At 34.2% G+C, this 16,463-nt stretch overlaps 1 protein-coding gene across 2 annotated transcripts in view; it reads left to right on the forward strand.

Moving 5' to 3' along the window:
- Positions 1-9,534, forward strand: part of PCMTD1 (protein-L-isoaspartate (D-aspartate) O-methyltransferase domain containing 1) — a 62,881-nt gene extending 53,347 nt beyond the window's left edge. The window contains exons 4-5 of one of the 2 annotated variants that reach the window (XM_012723094.1): positions 46-169; positions 7,001-9,533. In XM_012723094.1, coding sequence (XP_012578548.1) covers positions 46-169; positions 7,001-7,368 — 492 coding nt within the window. In that variant the 3' untranslated portion in view covers positions 7,369-9,533. Of the gene's footprint in view, positions 1-45; positions 170-7,000 lie in introns of both variants that reach the window. The other variant, XM_004679885.2, reaches the window with a different exon arrangement.
- The last annotated feature ends 6,929 nt before the right edge of the window (positions 9,535-16,463 follow it).

Raw genomic sequence — 16,463 nt, forward strand, 5'->3', positions numbered from 1 at the left:
CATTTCCAGATTTTTATCAGTCTCTTTCCACCCCCCTCTAAATAGTTAACACAAATTATGCGAACTGGACAGAATACTTGGGAAAGTAAAAATATCCTTGCTGTTTCATTTGCTCCACTTGTGCAACCAAGTAAGAATGATAATGGCAAACCAGATTCTGTTGGACTTCGTAAGTAATGTTGTTCCTTTCTGATTGAGCTGTGCTTTATAGCGTTTAACGTCTATGCTTTAGATTTCATGGACTGTACAGTTACGAAGAACTCTGCAGCAGTGTATTTCAGTGTATTTATTCAGCCTCTTCCCCCATGCAGTCTCACAACTTTCACCTTCCCCAGACAGTTAGTTGCCTTTTTTGGAAACATGAAATGATGGGGCAGGTCAAACAAAAAAATGAATGTATTAGTTACAGTTGTGAATTATTATGTTAAGTTTGGTGGTATTTTCCAAAGCCTTTAATTCAGCTCAAAAGAACTTTGTCATTCCAGGGTGATTAATAAATGTCAGTGTGGCTAAAGGTCATTGGCTAGGCTGTAGAGGACAGATTGTAAAAGAATTTTTTTTGTAGTCAAGAGTCACTCAAACCAGGAGTGTAAGGAGAAATTATAGATATGTGTGCGTATATTTATTTATTTATATATAATACATATGTATATATAAAACTACTATATATATAAAAGAACATCAACTAGCAACTATAAACCAGAGACATTCTACGGGGGAGGAGAGGGGAACAAGACCAAAACGGGGGTAGGAAGAGGTATAAAAAGCCTCATGGGACTATGGTTATGGCACATGGGTGAAATCCATGGGGTTTACAACTGAGATAAAAAATGTACAAAATGAAGCATAATGTAAAAAATATATAAAATAAAAAGAGAGTGTCAGTGTTGATATGGACAGAGTTGCTTAAAGGTAGTAAAGTAGTGGACTACATTGATTTAGTGGAGGGAAAACAGGTTATCCACAGTTTTGTCCTGAGCAAGTAACTGATGACAGCATTCATTACTGTCTGCAAGACTTGAAGTGAAATAAATAGTTTGGAGATCCCTTGCAAGGACTACCAGTATATTAAAAACTGAGGAAGGAAAATGTTTTAAGGAGGGAGTGGGCAACTTACTGAGGGCTACCGAGACCTTGAAAAAGAAGGGTAAAGTTTTCAAAATCAGTGGGTACAGACAGTTCTTTTCCAAAATTGGGCTTTGGCTTAGTAAAACTTAATTTGCTTCTGAAATGAATTTATTTCATAGGAACCTGGAAAGATTAATCAATTTTATTTTCAGTGTTCATTTTACTTTTTTTGAGCTCTATGATTTTGTGGTCTTTTTGGTGGTTTTCAGAACTACAAGAAATAGTATACATCAAGTGTTTGGCATATAATAATTGATTACTAAAGAATAGTACTGGAATTTGGGAAGGATCAGTAAGTTGTACATTATTTTTCCTGTGCAAATTCTTACCAATGGGGAAATGGATCTGGAGGTCATATAGCTTTATTACCAGTCATAGTAATTAGAAGACTATGGCTTAGGTCTGCACCTTTAAATCTGGTTTACTTATTACCTGTAAATCAGAAATGGATCTGGGGGTCACATAGCTTTATTACCAGTCATAGTAATTAGGAAACTATGGCTTAGGTCTGCACCTTTAAATCTGGTTTACTTATTACCTGTAAATCAGGTTTATGCTTACAGGCAACACTGACCAGTCACAATTGAGTTTAACCCATAAACAGACAGATGAATAGAACTCAACCTGTGTAACTGTACATGGACCTATCCTAAAGGAGAAGAGTAGGCCAAAGACACACATACCAGCTGCTGCTTACATTTAAATTATCGCAGCCACTTTTTGCCTTGGTGAGGTCTGAGCATGGCGATGTAGAGAGATCCTATATGCAATTCTGGAGTGTCACTTTGAGAGTGTCAGTAGCCTGGAGGTTCTCTTCCTCACCATCTGAGGAGAGGGTTTACTGCCATTCTTCTCTAAGGAGTTGCCATCAAAGGAGATTTGTTACCACTCTGGCTTTTTTTTTTCTTTTTGATGGATTTATTTAGTTTGCTTTTTTTTTTTTTTTAAAGATTTATTCATTAATGCATATAGAACTAGAGTAGAGGCCAGAGGTACAGGGATGGTGAGAGGATTTAATAGAGGGTGGGGAGTAGAACAGGAAGAGTGATGAAGTACACTGTTGAGGGGGATCAGCAGGTGCGACAGGAGAGGTCTGCTGCGCTATATGGGTCACCTCCCTGGACGGAGATTAAACTCATGCTGAAGTGCTGTGGCCAGCTTCATAGTGCTGTGCTTTAACCCATTGTGCCATCAGGGAAGGTCCAAGATTTGATTTATTTTATGCATATAAGATCTCTAGTGTAGATCAGAGGTTCCAGGGAAGGGGGAGATGGGGTAGGAGTGGTGACAGGATTAGCCAGATAAAGAGTGGGGAGCAGAGCAGTTAGATCTACTGAAATACACTACTGAAGGGAGCTGTGGGAGAGACAGGAGAGGTCTGCACCACATTGTGGCTCAGCTCTCTGGCCAGAGTTTGACCTCATGCCCCAGTGAGGCATGAGGTGATAGCTTGATAGTGCTAAGACTTTACACTCTTATGCCATCAGGGAGGCCCAACATTCTGTGGATTTATCAGATTCATCCATATGGTCTATATTCACATGGATCATAGTTTTTTTCAGTGAAAGCTATTTTTTAATAGACTATCCATGACATACACATTATGCACGAATGTATATATTAATATATATTTATAATATTGATATGTACTGTATACTGTAATACATCAAACTATAATTTTGAATACTTAACTCCTTTAAAAAAAAAGGGCATGAGTTTAAAAAAACAGTAGTAACAAAGTAAAACTATCTTTTTCATCCTGTTTTCCAAACATTAGAATTATAGTTTATGACAGGGCAAATACTTAAATGTTTTACTTTGTAGCTGATACTGTTATAATCCTCAGCATTCCGCCTTTTGTCTATCACTTTTCCTAGTTTAATTTCCTTTAAAAGAGTCTTTGTCGTAATGTAGTTTTGTAATAACAAACTTTATAAATGGAGTGAATGATGATATACTATATAAATGAATAGTATTTGTTTTCTATCATTTTACAGATGTCAGCACAAATAGCCCTAGAAGTTTTAGTAAGACTGTCACTGGTGGGTGACTGACATTTATGATTATGAATGTAAAGTAGGAATAAATTCAATGGAATAAAAAATGGAAAAGTATAACTTTTTAAAAATCCATCATTCCTCTGACATATTTATTAATGAAATTTGTTTAAAACTCTCATCAAAATAATCCCTGGTAGGGATGTGAAAAGGAAATGGGAGTGTTAATGAAGTAAGAGTAGCCATAAGAGATACCTGAAGCTGAATGGTTATAGGGTGTTTATATTATTATAACCTTTCTTAGGGAGAGTTTTTATAAATTAAAGGAAAAAAGTTATCGTAACAACAGAAACTTTTAGAAATGAGTAGGGAATTATGAATTCAAAAAATGTTCCACATAGTAATGCTCAGAGGATGAAAATGTTTTTGATAATTGTCTAATTTAATAGCATGTGGAAAATTAAAACAAGCTTCCTTTTCAGAGAACAGTTTGGTGTTCAGAAATCTTCATTAATAATTTTAGCAAGTTAAAATAGGACAAGAATGCTGATACCAAAAAAGGTTTAAAAATATATACATGCAGGGCCCTCCCTAGTGGCACAGCACTAAGAAGCTAAAGCCACTTCCACATAAGTTCAAAGCCACTTCCACATGAGTTCGATCCCTGCCTGCCCCACCCACATGGTGAGGCAGACCTCTCCTGACCACCCACCGCTCCCCTCAGCAGTGTACTTTATCGATCTGTCTGTTCTGCTCCCCACTGTCTCTGGTGAATCCTCTCACCGCCTCTGCACCTCTGGCCTTTACCACAGTACTGTATGCATAAATAAATAAATAAATAAATCTTTAAAAATATATTTGTATATATATATATGTATATATATATACATACATACATACATTTTCTCATATATAATTTGTAGCTATGAAATTGCTTGTATTAAGTAGTTATTAAAATGTAGTTAGTTTTTTCCTTAAGCTCATCACTCATTTTTATTCTTAAATCTATTCTTAAAACTTAATCTTATTTCCTTTTTTTCTGGTATAAGATTCTAAAAATAAGAATATACTACTTGAAGTTTAAGGCAGGCTCAAACTCATTGGTTTATGAGCTTGACCCAAATAAAATGCCCTTTTTACTCTTTGTTAATAAGTTAAAATGGAAGTGCTGACTGCTAGAGTCCTATAAAATCTATGCAGTAACTACTTTTGGGAAAACAAATAGAGCTTCAATGTGTGTATTAGAGATAACCTTAGTTGTAATTTTGGATTGAAAACTTCAAAATAAAATTTTATAGCAGTCAGGGTTAGTATTGTCTGGTCTACTAAATCCTTATCTCAAAGCTGGAAGCTTTAGAAACAAAGGAAATATCATAGAATAGAAAATATTGGGGCTTTTGAATAATTAGGGGACTAAGAATTATGTAAAGGTCTTTGTGTCATTGAAGATCATGTGGATCCTATTTTAGGACTGTGAACTTCAGAAGATACTAAAGTCTGATTCCTTTCTCATTCTGGATTTAGTTGGTTCTTTATGAAGTTTAGGTATTTTGTCAGTCAGGATTAAAAGATTTTTCATTCTTTAGCATCCTTCGTTCTTTCACGCATAGCAGTGAATATGGCAGAAGAACATAATTAAGGTGTTGAAAGAAAATTCAGGTAATGGGAGTTTCAAGAGCAAAGATCAGCTGAAAAGACTTAGTTTTTACTTTATTACTTCTAAAACTTACATATAGATGTATTCTCCACTTTCCTCTCTCACAGAGCTCACTCAGACTCAGGCCTTTTCCTCTGTCTATATTCCTTCTTGGGTGCTCTCCTCCAGTTTCTGGTTTTCTGGTCTTTGCATGTTACAATTTGCTGAAGACTCCCAGATTTTCATTTCCAGCTCTGATCTTGCCTTTAATTCCAGAATTATGATTTAAGTCCTTGTGTTTGAAAATGAGCATAGACTCCATAGTCAGAAGCTGCATTCAGTCCCAATTCAAATCACTGACAACTTCTATGACCTTGATCCAAGTTACTGAACATCTGAGTAATGGGATTGGTCCGTCATAAGTCTTATTCTCAGACTGTCAATTCTGAATATGTAACGGACACCTTAGATTTAACAAAAACAAAACAAGTTTATTTTCTTTCTATTTGATTTTTTAAATTTCTGTTCTTCCTCTTTGTCATGTCAGTAAATGACATTAATGTCTGCCTACCCTCTGGGCCAAAAGTCTTCCCATATCCAATCCTAATTGTCTATCCTGTCTTCAAAATAATGTTTCAATTTTGTCTATGTCACTCTATCTTTATTGCCACTTCCACCCCCGTAAAAGTGTGATCATATTTCCATATGAATTACTGGAATATTTCAGCTGCTTTCTTGTTCCCTCTTCACAGTGCATATTTTAGAGAAGAGCCAGCATATTATTTCCACTGCGTTATAACCTCTGCTTTCTAAAAACCCTCTAGTAGCTACGTGGTTCTTTACCTTGATTTATAAGATCATGAATGATCAGATCACTTAGAACTTTTTTCCTGTTCCTGACTTCCATCTATACTGGCCTTCTTTTAGCTCTTTGAACATGATCATTTACTTCTAAAGGCTTTAATATTCTTTCTGTTCCAAGATGTTTACATGACTGTTTTGTGTATCATTTAGATGCTGCTTCAGCCATACTTACTTAGGAAGACTTCCTTGACTAATCAAAAGTAACCATTTCCACAGGTTACTTTTTACTGTGTCATTTTAAAAATATTCCTTGTTTTGTGTTTTTTTTCAACTAAATGTGTATCTCTATAAGGGAGTCAGGGTAATAGCCTAACCAACCACTTTATCTAAATAAACACTTTTAACAGTACCTGGTATATAAGAGATTTGGAAGACACAGCAGGAATTACTTGACAAATTTTCCAGAAATGGGACTTGAGCTCAATCACTGAATTGTTTTACTTTCCACCTCATATAGGTGTCTAATGCTGCAGGATGTACCCAGTATAGGAGTGGTTTGGTCCAGGGCACTGTGCTATAGTGGGAAGAACATGGAGGTGCTCTGTGAGCTTTGTCCTGGTAATGGACTGTGCCTACAGAACTTCTCCCTTTCCCAGAGCTAAGGAAGACACAGTTTCAAATATTATAGCAAAAAAAGGTGAAAGAGCGGTATCCAGAAACAAGGACCAAAAGTAAAGAAATTTTAAAAAATAATGTAAGATTTTTAAACTACTGTTCAACTAACTGAAGACAATTCTGTTTAATTTAAATATTTGAGAAGGATTGTTGGTAATAGATTTATTTTAGCAGGACTGGAAGCTAGGAGAACCAATTTTAGGTGTAAATTAGAGAATTTATTTTTCTACACATAAAATATTACAACAGGCTACAGAAAAAGGAGTATGTGTTTTAGGCTTTATGATATATTTTTACATCAGTAAGAGATGGTAGTGAAGCAGTGACTGTATATGCCCCAGCTTGTGTATTCGATAAAAATATGTTATCACTGCCTCTAAGAAATGTGTTTTTTTGTTGTTGTTTTTCTATTTGTTTATTTGCAGCATGATTTCTGATGAGTATTTTGTATGGTTTTAAAATCAGAAAGTATATAAAGTATATAAAATTTCTTTCTCATTCTTGTCCCTTAATTTCTTAATTCTCATGTACCCTGTTCTTACATTCTTACTATCCTTTCAAAGAATTTTTATGCTTTTATATGGGGACATATACATGTGCATGTATAAACCATCTGCATTGAGTATGGTGCTTGGCATATTACAAGTACCCTGAAGTCTTTGTTAGATGAAAGTCTTTCAGAGTCTGAAAGTTCTAATTCATATTTTGTTCTGGGAAGAAATTAACAATAAATAATGTTTTACTCCCCCCCCCCCCCCAGCTCCCTGTGCTGTCAGGAATCTGCAGGACTTGGCTCGTATTTACATTCGACGCACACTTAGAAATTTCATAAATGATGAGATGCAGGCCAAAGGGATTCCACAAAGGGCTGCACCCAAAAGGAAACGGAAGAGAGTTAAACAGAGAATTAATACTTATGTATTTGTGGGTAATCAGCTTATTCCTCAGCCTCTAGACAGTGAAGAAGATGAAAAGATGGAAGAAGATAACAAAGAAGAAGAGGAGAAAGATCATAGTGAAGCCATGAAGCCAGAGGAGCCACCTCAGAATTTACTGAGAGAAAAAATCATGAAGCTGCCCCTACCTGAATCTTTAAAAGCTTACTTGACATATTTTAGAGAAAAGTAACTTAGATCAAGAAGAAAGAATGCCTACTGATAATTCCTGTAGTCTTGAAAATGTAGCATTTGTTAGGAGTTAAAAGCGAGAATTCTTTCATCAGAGCAAATTATAGTGGGAAAACTTATAACTTATTTCTGTCTTAGTAATAAAAATGATGTATTCAGTGATTGAAAAGAATCCCTTTTATAAAATCTATTTTTCTTTAAATCTTGGAAACATTGCTGTTTTAACTCAGAGTGACTTCAGGAGTGGAATGCAACCATAGTCAAGACTTTGTGTACTGTAAATCTTTTTCTGATTCATTACAGATTTGTAGTAGTGAGGGTTAGGTTTAATTTTATATAGGGTTAAAAAATTGTTAAGCTTATATAATCTGATTCGACTTGCAGTTTGCATTTCCTCTATGAAAACTTTCTTATCTAATAAGGATATCAAATGCTTTGTAGACCCACTTACTTTACATTTGTCGCAATCACTATTGCTGAGTTGCTATAGATGTATTCCGGGCAATATGAGTGCAATAACAATACAGATATTGAATAATTTAGCTTTAAAAAAAAAAACAAGTTTTATGGACTTCAACAGCACTGCTACTATTGCTTTTGAATCTATTGCCAAAAAACCTGGGGACAATATCTGCTTCTCTCATAGAGATTTTAAGAGCACATCAAGTGACTATTAAAAGTAAAAAAGTACACACTTAATACAGCCCTTAATTTGTATGAATCCTTTACATTTTCAGTATTTAAAAATATTGAGGTTATCATACTCTGGAATTTTAGAAGATAGATTTAGATTTGTTTTTTCTATAGTCCATTGTAATAAAGTATTAGGTTAAAAAAAATCCATTCTATGTGACTGTTGATAGCAAAGACAGTGAATGAAATAAGCATGCTTGATGGCCACTTTGTTGGTGGCTGCATTTAGCAGGGTCATTAGAGATTTGCTCAGCAGGTGCACTTTAAATGGAACTTTTAGTTCATCTGAATATTTATCTTTGACAAGATAGGACTGAACTAGCTGACATTTGCTCTGAAATTCATCTTTGTAGAATAAGAAATACCCACAGAATCGTACGTAGCTGCCTTTTGCTTTGAAAATCTTGTTCAGAATCATAGTATGAACATTGGGACCTCTGTGTGCTCATTTAACTTCTCATGCTATTTTTGTTTATTTAGGTAAAATTATAATGATTTAATTTTTGTATATTATCACTCACTTTATCCACCATTTTGAATGTTAGTTGTGGATTTATCAGTGAGGAAGTAGGTAGGTAAATACCATTATTAGTTTGCTGCTTTTCTTTCTCCTAGAACCTGAAAAGTCATTCCTTGTTAATTATACAATGTAACATATTACTTAGTGTTACATGCATTATATATTTTTAAAAGGAAAAGTTTGAGAGTATCACTTATTACCACCAGCATCACTCTTGCAGTAGTTGATCAAATATGCTTAAGGAAATCCAGTCAATGTATAGTGAAAGGATTGTTAATCACTCTGCTAAAATTCAATTACCACTAATACATAGATGGTTTTGAAAGTCTCTGCTCTCATATTTATACATGTCTAAAAACAAAATTTTGAAATATTCTAAATATGTCTCATCCCAAGTAAATGAGGATATTTTAGTAATGTGAAAGAAAATTTCATAGGAGGGATTTGTTTTAAGTTATTGACTGGGGCTAGGGGTTGGTGGTTGAGGATATTTGTACACTTCTTACATGGTTATTTAGCTGTTATTGATAAGAAATACCCTGTTACATTTCTGTCAAGGAAAAAAAATTATATTCATACAGTTGTGACCTATTAGAGATGTTTATTTTATTTTGAATTAAATGTTAAAGTTTAATCTTGAGTTCTGGGCGCCCATATATTTTTATCTAAGAAACATTGGGAGAGTTCTCATCTCATCCTCCCCCTCCCCCAGCATACACCCCTTGTTGTTGCAGCTGGTGTTCAGCTATGTAAATGTCTCCATAAATAATTTTGCTATTTACAAGAGAGTTTTGTTAAGGATATATTTGAAGATTGATTTTTTTCATACCATCTCTTCATTCTGTTGACTTCAGCAAAATGTACAATAGATTTCATGATCATTGCATATTTTTTGTTATTGAAATATATCTTTGTTTTTAAATGCATTCATTTTACAGTTGTGACTTTATTATTGACTTTGAATAAAGAAGCAGAAATAAAAAAATGAAAATTCAAATGAAAGCCCTTCTTTTTGTTGTTAATATGTTAGAATGATTAAGAAATTTGGGGTTTGTGTTTATAGTCTAATGAGTTCATGTTTGTGTGTGAATAATTACAATGTATAGATGAAGTAGCAAATAAAGATGAAATAAAATTAAGTGAAAATAATGAGGTAAAAGCCAGATAAAACAATATAGTCATTCAGCTAGTTGGAGACAACTTGAAATAGCATATCACATTTGATGAACCCAAGAAATGGTCAATACCAAAAATACCATAATACCGAAAATAGTTCACACTGCCTATTCAGTATAATAGGATCTAGTACTAAAGGAAAATTAAAATAGCATACATGAACATTAAAACATAAGGTTAGATCTTGATTTCTAACAGGAGGAAGTGAAGTTAAGTTATTGAAAGGCTTTGAAAATTATTTTAAATAAACAGTTGCATATAATTATGCATCGTTCTCCAGTGGCCTGGCTTATTTTTCTTTTCAAATAATTTTCACTACACCTGGGGATGTATGCAGAGCTTATGAGGTATGTTTGCCTTTTTTGTATACCTTACTTCCTTTTGACTTGTTGAAAAGTGTAGACTAAAAAAATGGATAAATATTCAATAGATGTGAAATATTTATAAGGTATAATCAGTGTACAATTAATAATAATTACAAGTACATCTAAGTACATGTATGTACCTACTACTAGGTAAGTTTCACCATCAGCATTACTAAGACCTGTAGGGTTTTATGTCTTTGTTTTTTGTTACCCCTCTTGAGGGGTAGCCCTGTGTTTACCAAGCCCTTGCTTTTTACCGTAGTTTTATCACATAGGCTTATATCTCTAACCACTATTAACTGGTTTCACCTTTCTGAGGTTGATTTATACATGGTTAAATTACACTCACAAATTGAATTATCCTGTTGATGCCTATTTGTTGCTTTCTAAAATAGTTGAATTAACATTCTTATATGGAAAGTGTTATATGGAAAGACTTTCTTCAGAGTGTACATGTTAGAGAATAGGTCTTATACTACATTTATATTCACTTTTGCTAGATGATGCAAATTTCTTTAACAAAATAGCGTAACAATGTATGCTCCTTCTAGCAATGTTTTAACTTAGTTATTCCATATCTTCACCTACATTTGAAAGTGATTTTTACATATTTGGTAGTGTGAAGTGATACATAGGGATTTAGTAAGGAGGTTTTGTATCTTTTTCAAGTATTTTTCACTTCATGTTTCTGTAAAGTTCCCACTCAAATCTTGTAATTAAAAAAATGAAGTAACTGGCGAGGCAGACTTCTCCTGACCCGCCCACTGCTCCCCTCAGCAATGTACTTCATCGATCTGCCTGTTCTGCTCCCTGCTCTGTCCCTGGTGAATTCTCTCACCCTCTGCATCTCTGGCCTGTACCCCAGTTCTGTACAAATAAATAAATCTTTAAAAAAATAAAATTGAAGTAACATTGGTATGTCACATTATTATTTAAGTTTGGATGTACAGTATTATAAATCAGCATCTGTGTGCATTACATTATAGTCACCACCAAAAGTGTAGTTTCCTTTTATATGACATTTAACCTCTTCCACCTGATTTGCTCACCCCGCCACCTACCTTTTTGGTAATCAATATTTTGCTCTTACAGTCTTTGTTCATTATTTTTCTTCGATATATCTGTAATACTTTCTAGACCCCACCATGTTGTTGGAGTGGCCAGTTTCATCCTTTTTAATAGCTGAATAGATTACCATTGTGTGAATATACCATCTTTAATATGTTGATGAGCGCTTAGGTTGTTTCTGATTATTGTGAATAGCACTGCGATGATATGGAATGTAGTTATTCTTTGAATTCTTATTTTCTTTTTCATATATGCTCAGAGGTAGAATAACTGCGTTTATGAGATTCCTATTTAGTTTTATGAGGAGTCGTACTGACTAGTATTTTTCCATAATGACTAGTTTACATTCTTACCATCAGTGTGCAAAGGAAAACTTAATCCACATTCTCTCCAACACTTAATTTTTGATGATAGCTATTTTTATAGGTTTGAGGTGTCAATCTTCATTTGTTTTTTATTTTTCGAATAAGATAACATGATTTCACATGCCAGTTGATTATTTGTGTGTTGTCTTTGAAGAAGTATTCAGGTCCTTTGCTTTTTTGTGTGTGTGTGTTCATATATTTGTTGTTGAGTTTTATAGTTCTTTATAACTTCAGATACTAACCCCGTGTTGCATGTATTTTCTCCCATTCAATAGGATGACTTTTCATTTTTATGATAGTTTCTTTTGCTATGCAGAGGCTTCTTGATGTGATGTAGATGTTTCCCTTATTTTTTTTAATGCTTTTGTTTCCCTTGCATTGGAGTTGAAATCTCAGATCAAGAAGGCTGGTATCAAGGAACAGATGGTCCATATCTTACATTGAAACCTAATCAATTTTGAATTAATATTTTGTATGGTGTTAGTGTATTTGCTAATACTTTGTTGAGGATTTTATCAGAGACATGGGTCTGCAGTTTGGTAGTTTGTGTGTGTGTATGTGAGAGAGAGAGATGCAATTTTCTGGTTATGGAATCATAATTTTGACTTCATAAAATATTTTGGAAGGTTGCCCTCTTCAAAGGAAAGGGTGATATTAGAATTCACTAGTGAAGTGATTTGGTTAAGGCTGTTTTTGGCAAAGCTTTTGGTTATTACTGTGAATAGTTTTGTTCAAGTTTTCTATTTCTTCCTGATTCAGTCTTGGAATGGTATGTTTGTAAGTACGTATCCATTTCTCTTAGATTATTCAATTCGTTTCCATAATATTTTCATGTGTTCCTTTTTGTCTCTGTAGTTTCTATTGTAACTCGGTTTATTTTATTTGAATTTTCACTTTTTGACTGGCAAAAGTTTTGACCGTCATCTCTCTCTTCTAAGAACCAATTCTCACTTTCATTGATCTTATTCATTGCTCTTTTTTAATTTATATCTGCTGTGTGTTGTTATTTCCTTCCATCTGCCAACTTCTGGCTTTGTTTTTCCTTCTTGTTTTTTTTCTTTCTCTAGTACCTTTCGGTATAAGGTTAGATTATTTTTTTTTTTCTGTCATGAGGTAGCTCTGTATTGTTTTCTTGTATAAACTTCTTAGCAACAGTTTTGCTACATCCCACAAGTTCTGGTAACTTGACTTTTTTTTCATTTTTTGTCATATATATCTATGTATTACATATTTTACAAACATTTAAATACATGCACTTGTGTGTATACACCCTTTGATTTCCATGTTTGCTCAATAGGTTTTCATTAGTGGTTTAAAGTCCACATATTTTTGGGTTCTGGTTTCAATACCATTTTTCTGAAAAGATGCTTGGTGTGCTTTCAGTCTTCATAAATTCATTGAAGCTTGTTTTGTGTCCCAACATATGGTCTGTCCTTGACATTATTTCCTTGTACTTGAGAAAAAGTGTATTGTTTGGAGGGTCAAATACTTTGTAACTATTAAGTTCATTAAATCTAATTTGTCAGAGTCATTTTTACCTGTTGATAGTCTAGGTGATCTACTCATTGATACAGGTCTTTTAAAATTTGTTATTGCTTTGCTATCACTGACTCCCTTTAAGTCTGCTAATGTTTGCCTTATGTATGTGGATACTTCTTTGTTGGTTGCATATAAAATGTTTTGGCGTGCTTAAAAAGAATATTGTGCGGTTCAGTTGTACCCTATAAACACCATTTGAAATGTGTTTTGATTGTATTGTTCTAATATAGTCTGGTTTAAAGCTTTATGTATATACTTAACACACATTTTTGGCAAACTATGTTGATGGAACGTCAGATCCTTATAGTTCATTCCACTTGTGCTTTGTATAGTTTGATATGAAGGTAATGTGTGAATTTTTTTTTTTAAAGATTTATTTGTGCATACAGAATTGGGGTACAGGCCAGAAGCTCAGGGGCGGCGAGTGGCTTCACCAGAGACAGAGTGGGGAGCAGAACAGGCAGATCGACGAAGCACACTGCTGAGGGGAGCAGCAGGCGTGTCAGGAGAGGTCTGCTGAGCCATGTGGTCACCTCCGGGGCAGGCGGGAATCGAACTCATGCTGAAGTGGCTTTAGCTTCTTAGTGCTGTGCTTTAACTGCTGCGCCACCAGGGAGGGCCGTGAATGTTTATTTTTTAAAGACTGTATGTCTAGTAATTTTAACATATAGGAATTCTCTGTTTATTGCTTGCAAGTCAAATCTAAAAGTAATTTTGTTTCGTTTGGTAGTTAACCTATAGAATTTTTTTTTTTTATATTTCTATTTTAAGCCTCTTCTGTATGCTTATGTTTTGGGTGTGTTTTTTGTTAGCAATATGTAACTGTACTTAAAAATTTGTTTTCTGCAATGTTTGAGTTTTACTTGAAGCATTCAGTTAATTTATGTGAATTTAAAATATTACTACAGAATGATATTTTGTTATGTATTTTACAAAAGTGATTTTCCACTTTTTTTAAGATTTTTTTTCCTCTTAATGATTATTCTTGACATTTTAAATACTTAGCTAATATGAAAGGTAGTTACTCCCCTATCCCCTAAAATGCACGTTAGGGCACTTTACCTATAAAGCCATCACTTACACATTATATGCTAGTGTTTCATTTTTTATTTCTTATTTGGAAGTACACGATAACTTTATCTAATAAATGCATGATTAGTTTTACTCCACATTTAGACTTATCTTTCTCATTATTCCTTCTTTTATATAATCCCAATTTCTGTTGCTTAAAGTACATTCTTTTGAATATATTTAAGTAAAGGATAGTAGGTGAGTGACTTAGATTTTCCTTTGTGGAAGGAGGAACATGTCTTTGAAAAATTAATGTCTATTTTTAAAACGATGGAGGTTTTTTGTTTTTGTTTTTTTCCTTTTAACCTCTTGGTTTTCACTGAAGCTACTGAGAAGGTAACTAATAAGTCATTCCTCTTGAAGTTTTTCTTTGAAGTATTTGTTTTGGCATCTTTATCTTCTTGTCTTGGCATTTTTCTCTGTAGTTCCATATCCTGTGCCTAGGTATGGATTTTTTTTTTTTTTTTCACTTCTCCTAGCTGATACCATCTTGTGTATGGACTGATCTCTATCTGATCAGTTCTGGAAATTCTTTGCCATTTTTTTTCTTACAAATATTGCCTCATCTTTTGATGTCAGCATTGAATTCTAAATACTTTCTTAAAATAGATCTCCTGATTACTTCTGAATTTTCTCTCCAGTTGTTTTGTTTATGCATATAAGAACAGAGGTGTGGGGGTGAGAGTATTCACCACAGACAAAAAGGGGAGGAGAAAAAGCAGATTTTCTGAAATAACACTGCTTAGAGGAGCAGTAGGGGAGGCAGGTCTGCTGGGCTATGTGTGTCACCTCCCTGTCTGGGGATTGAACTCTGTGCTGCATTGGCTGCTGATAACTTCCTAGGCTGGGACAGTCCGTTGCATCACTGAGGGCTTCCCCTTCCAGTTGTTTTAAATATGCTACTAAGCCCTTACATTCACTTTTAGTAATGTATTAAAGTTTCATTTTAGTTCTGCTTTTTCAAATCATTTTTACAATCCCTTTTTTAATTAATAAACTACCATTGTTTTACATCTTTGTTAATAGTTTGACAGTATGTGGTCAGTGTTTCTTTCCAACTACCAGACACACATTGTCCACCACCTTAGTCCATTTTGCTCTCACATCTCCCCTCCCTGCTTTGCATGTTTTAGGTCTATGGTCAGCTCTCAAGAGTTGGTTTTAATGTTGGTATTTAATCTTTTGTTTGGTTTCTCTATATTCCACATACATGTTATACTATGCAGTATTTATATTTCTCCTTCTGGAATATTTAGCATAATTTCAGATCCATCCACAATGCCACAATGATAGGAGTTGATCTTTTTGGTCACTGAGTTCCATTGTCTGTGTCTACCACATTTTCTTGATCATCTCATCTGTTTGGGGGCACTTTGTTCCCATGTGCAGTAAATAGTGCTGCTATAAATATAGGACTGCAGGTTTCTTTTGTGTTTTGTGTTTGGATAGATTCCTAGGAGTGGAATTTCTGGTTTGTATAGCAGATCCATGTTTAAAATTTTGAGGCACCTCCATCCTGCTTTCCATAGGGCCAGTATAAATCCCCACATTATAAGGGTCATATTCCAGCATTCTCACCGACATTTATTGTTTTAATATGGACCACTCTTCATTAGTGTATTTCTCTGTTGATAGGTGATAAACAATTTTGTTTTTGCCTGTTGATCATCTGTACGTCTTCTTTGAACAAGTGCCAATTTAACTATTGATGATTAACAGTTATTTTTTACGTTGACCTGTATTAGCTCATTGTAGGTCTTGGATATAAGTACCTTGTCAAATACATGGTATGAAAATAGTTTCTCCTATTCAGTAGTGTTGCACTTCATTTTCTTTATTGTTTCTTTCACTGTGCAAATTTTCCAGTTTGATTTAGTCCCAAATGTTGAGATTCTCTTTTGTTTTCCCTGCAGTTGGGAATGAAGCCTCAAAGATATCTCTGAAATTTATCTTACAGTCTATTTTGCCTCTTTTATGTGTTTTATGGCTTCAGGTGTTCAATCCAATTATTTTATACATTTGAGTTTTGTGTAAGATGTGATAAAGTAGACTAGTTTCATCCTTTTGCATGCAGTTTTCTGAACACCACTTGTTGAAGATTCTTTCCTTGTTCCAGGGTATATTCTTCATTGCATGGTCATAGATGAGTTATCCAAATATTATGGCTTTATTGCTGGGCTCTCAATTATATTCCACTGAATGGTGTGTCTTGTTTTTGCCTCAGTACCTTGCTGTCTTAATTACTGTGGCTTTGTAGTACAGTTTGAATTCTGGAGATTTATATAATTTCCTCTTTTTT

The sequence above is a fragment of the Condylura cristata genome, unplaced genomic scaffold (genome assembly GCF_000260355.1).
Source record: "Condylura cristata isolate star-nosed mole 26May11 unplaced genomic scaffold, ConCri1.0 scaffold00009, whole genome shotgun sequence".
NCBI classification, from domain to species: Eukaryota; Metazoa; Chordata; class Mammalia; order Eulipotyphla; family Talpidae; genus Condylura; species Condylura cristata.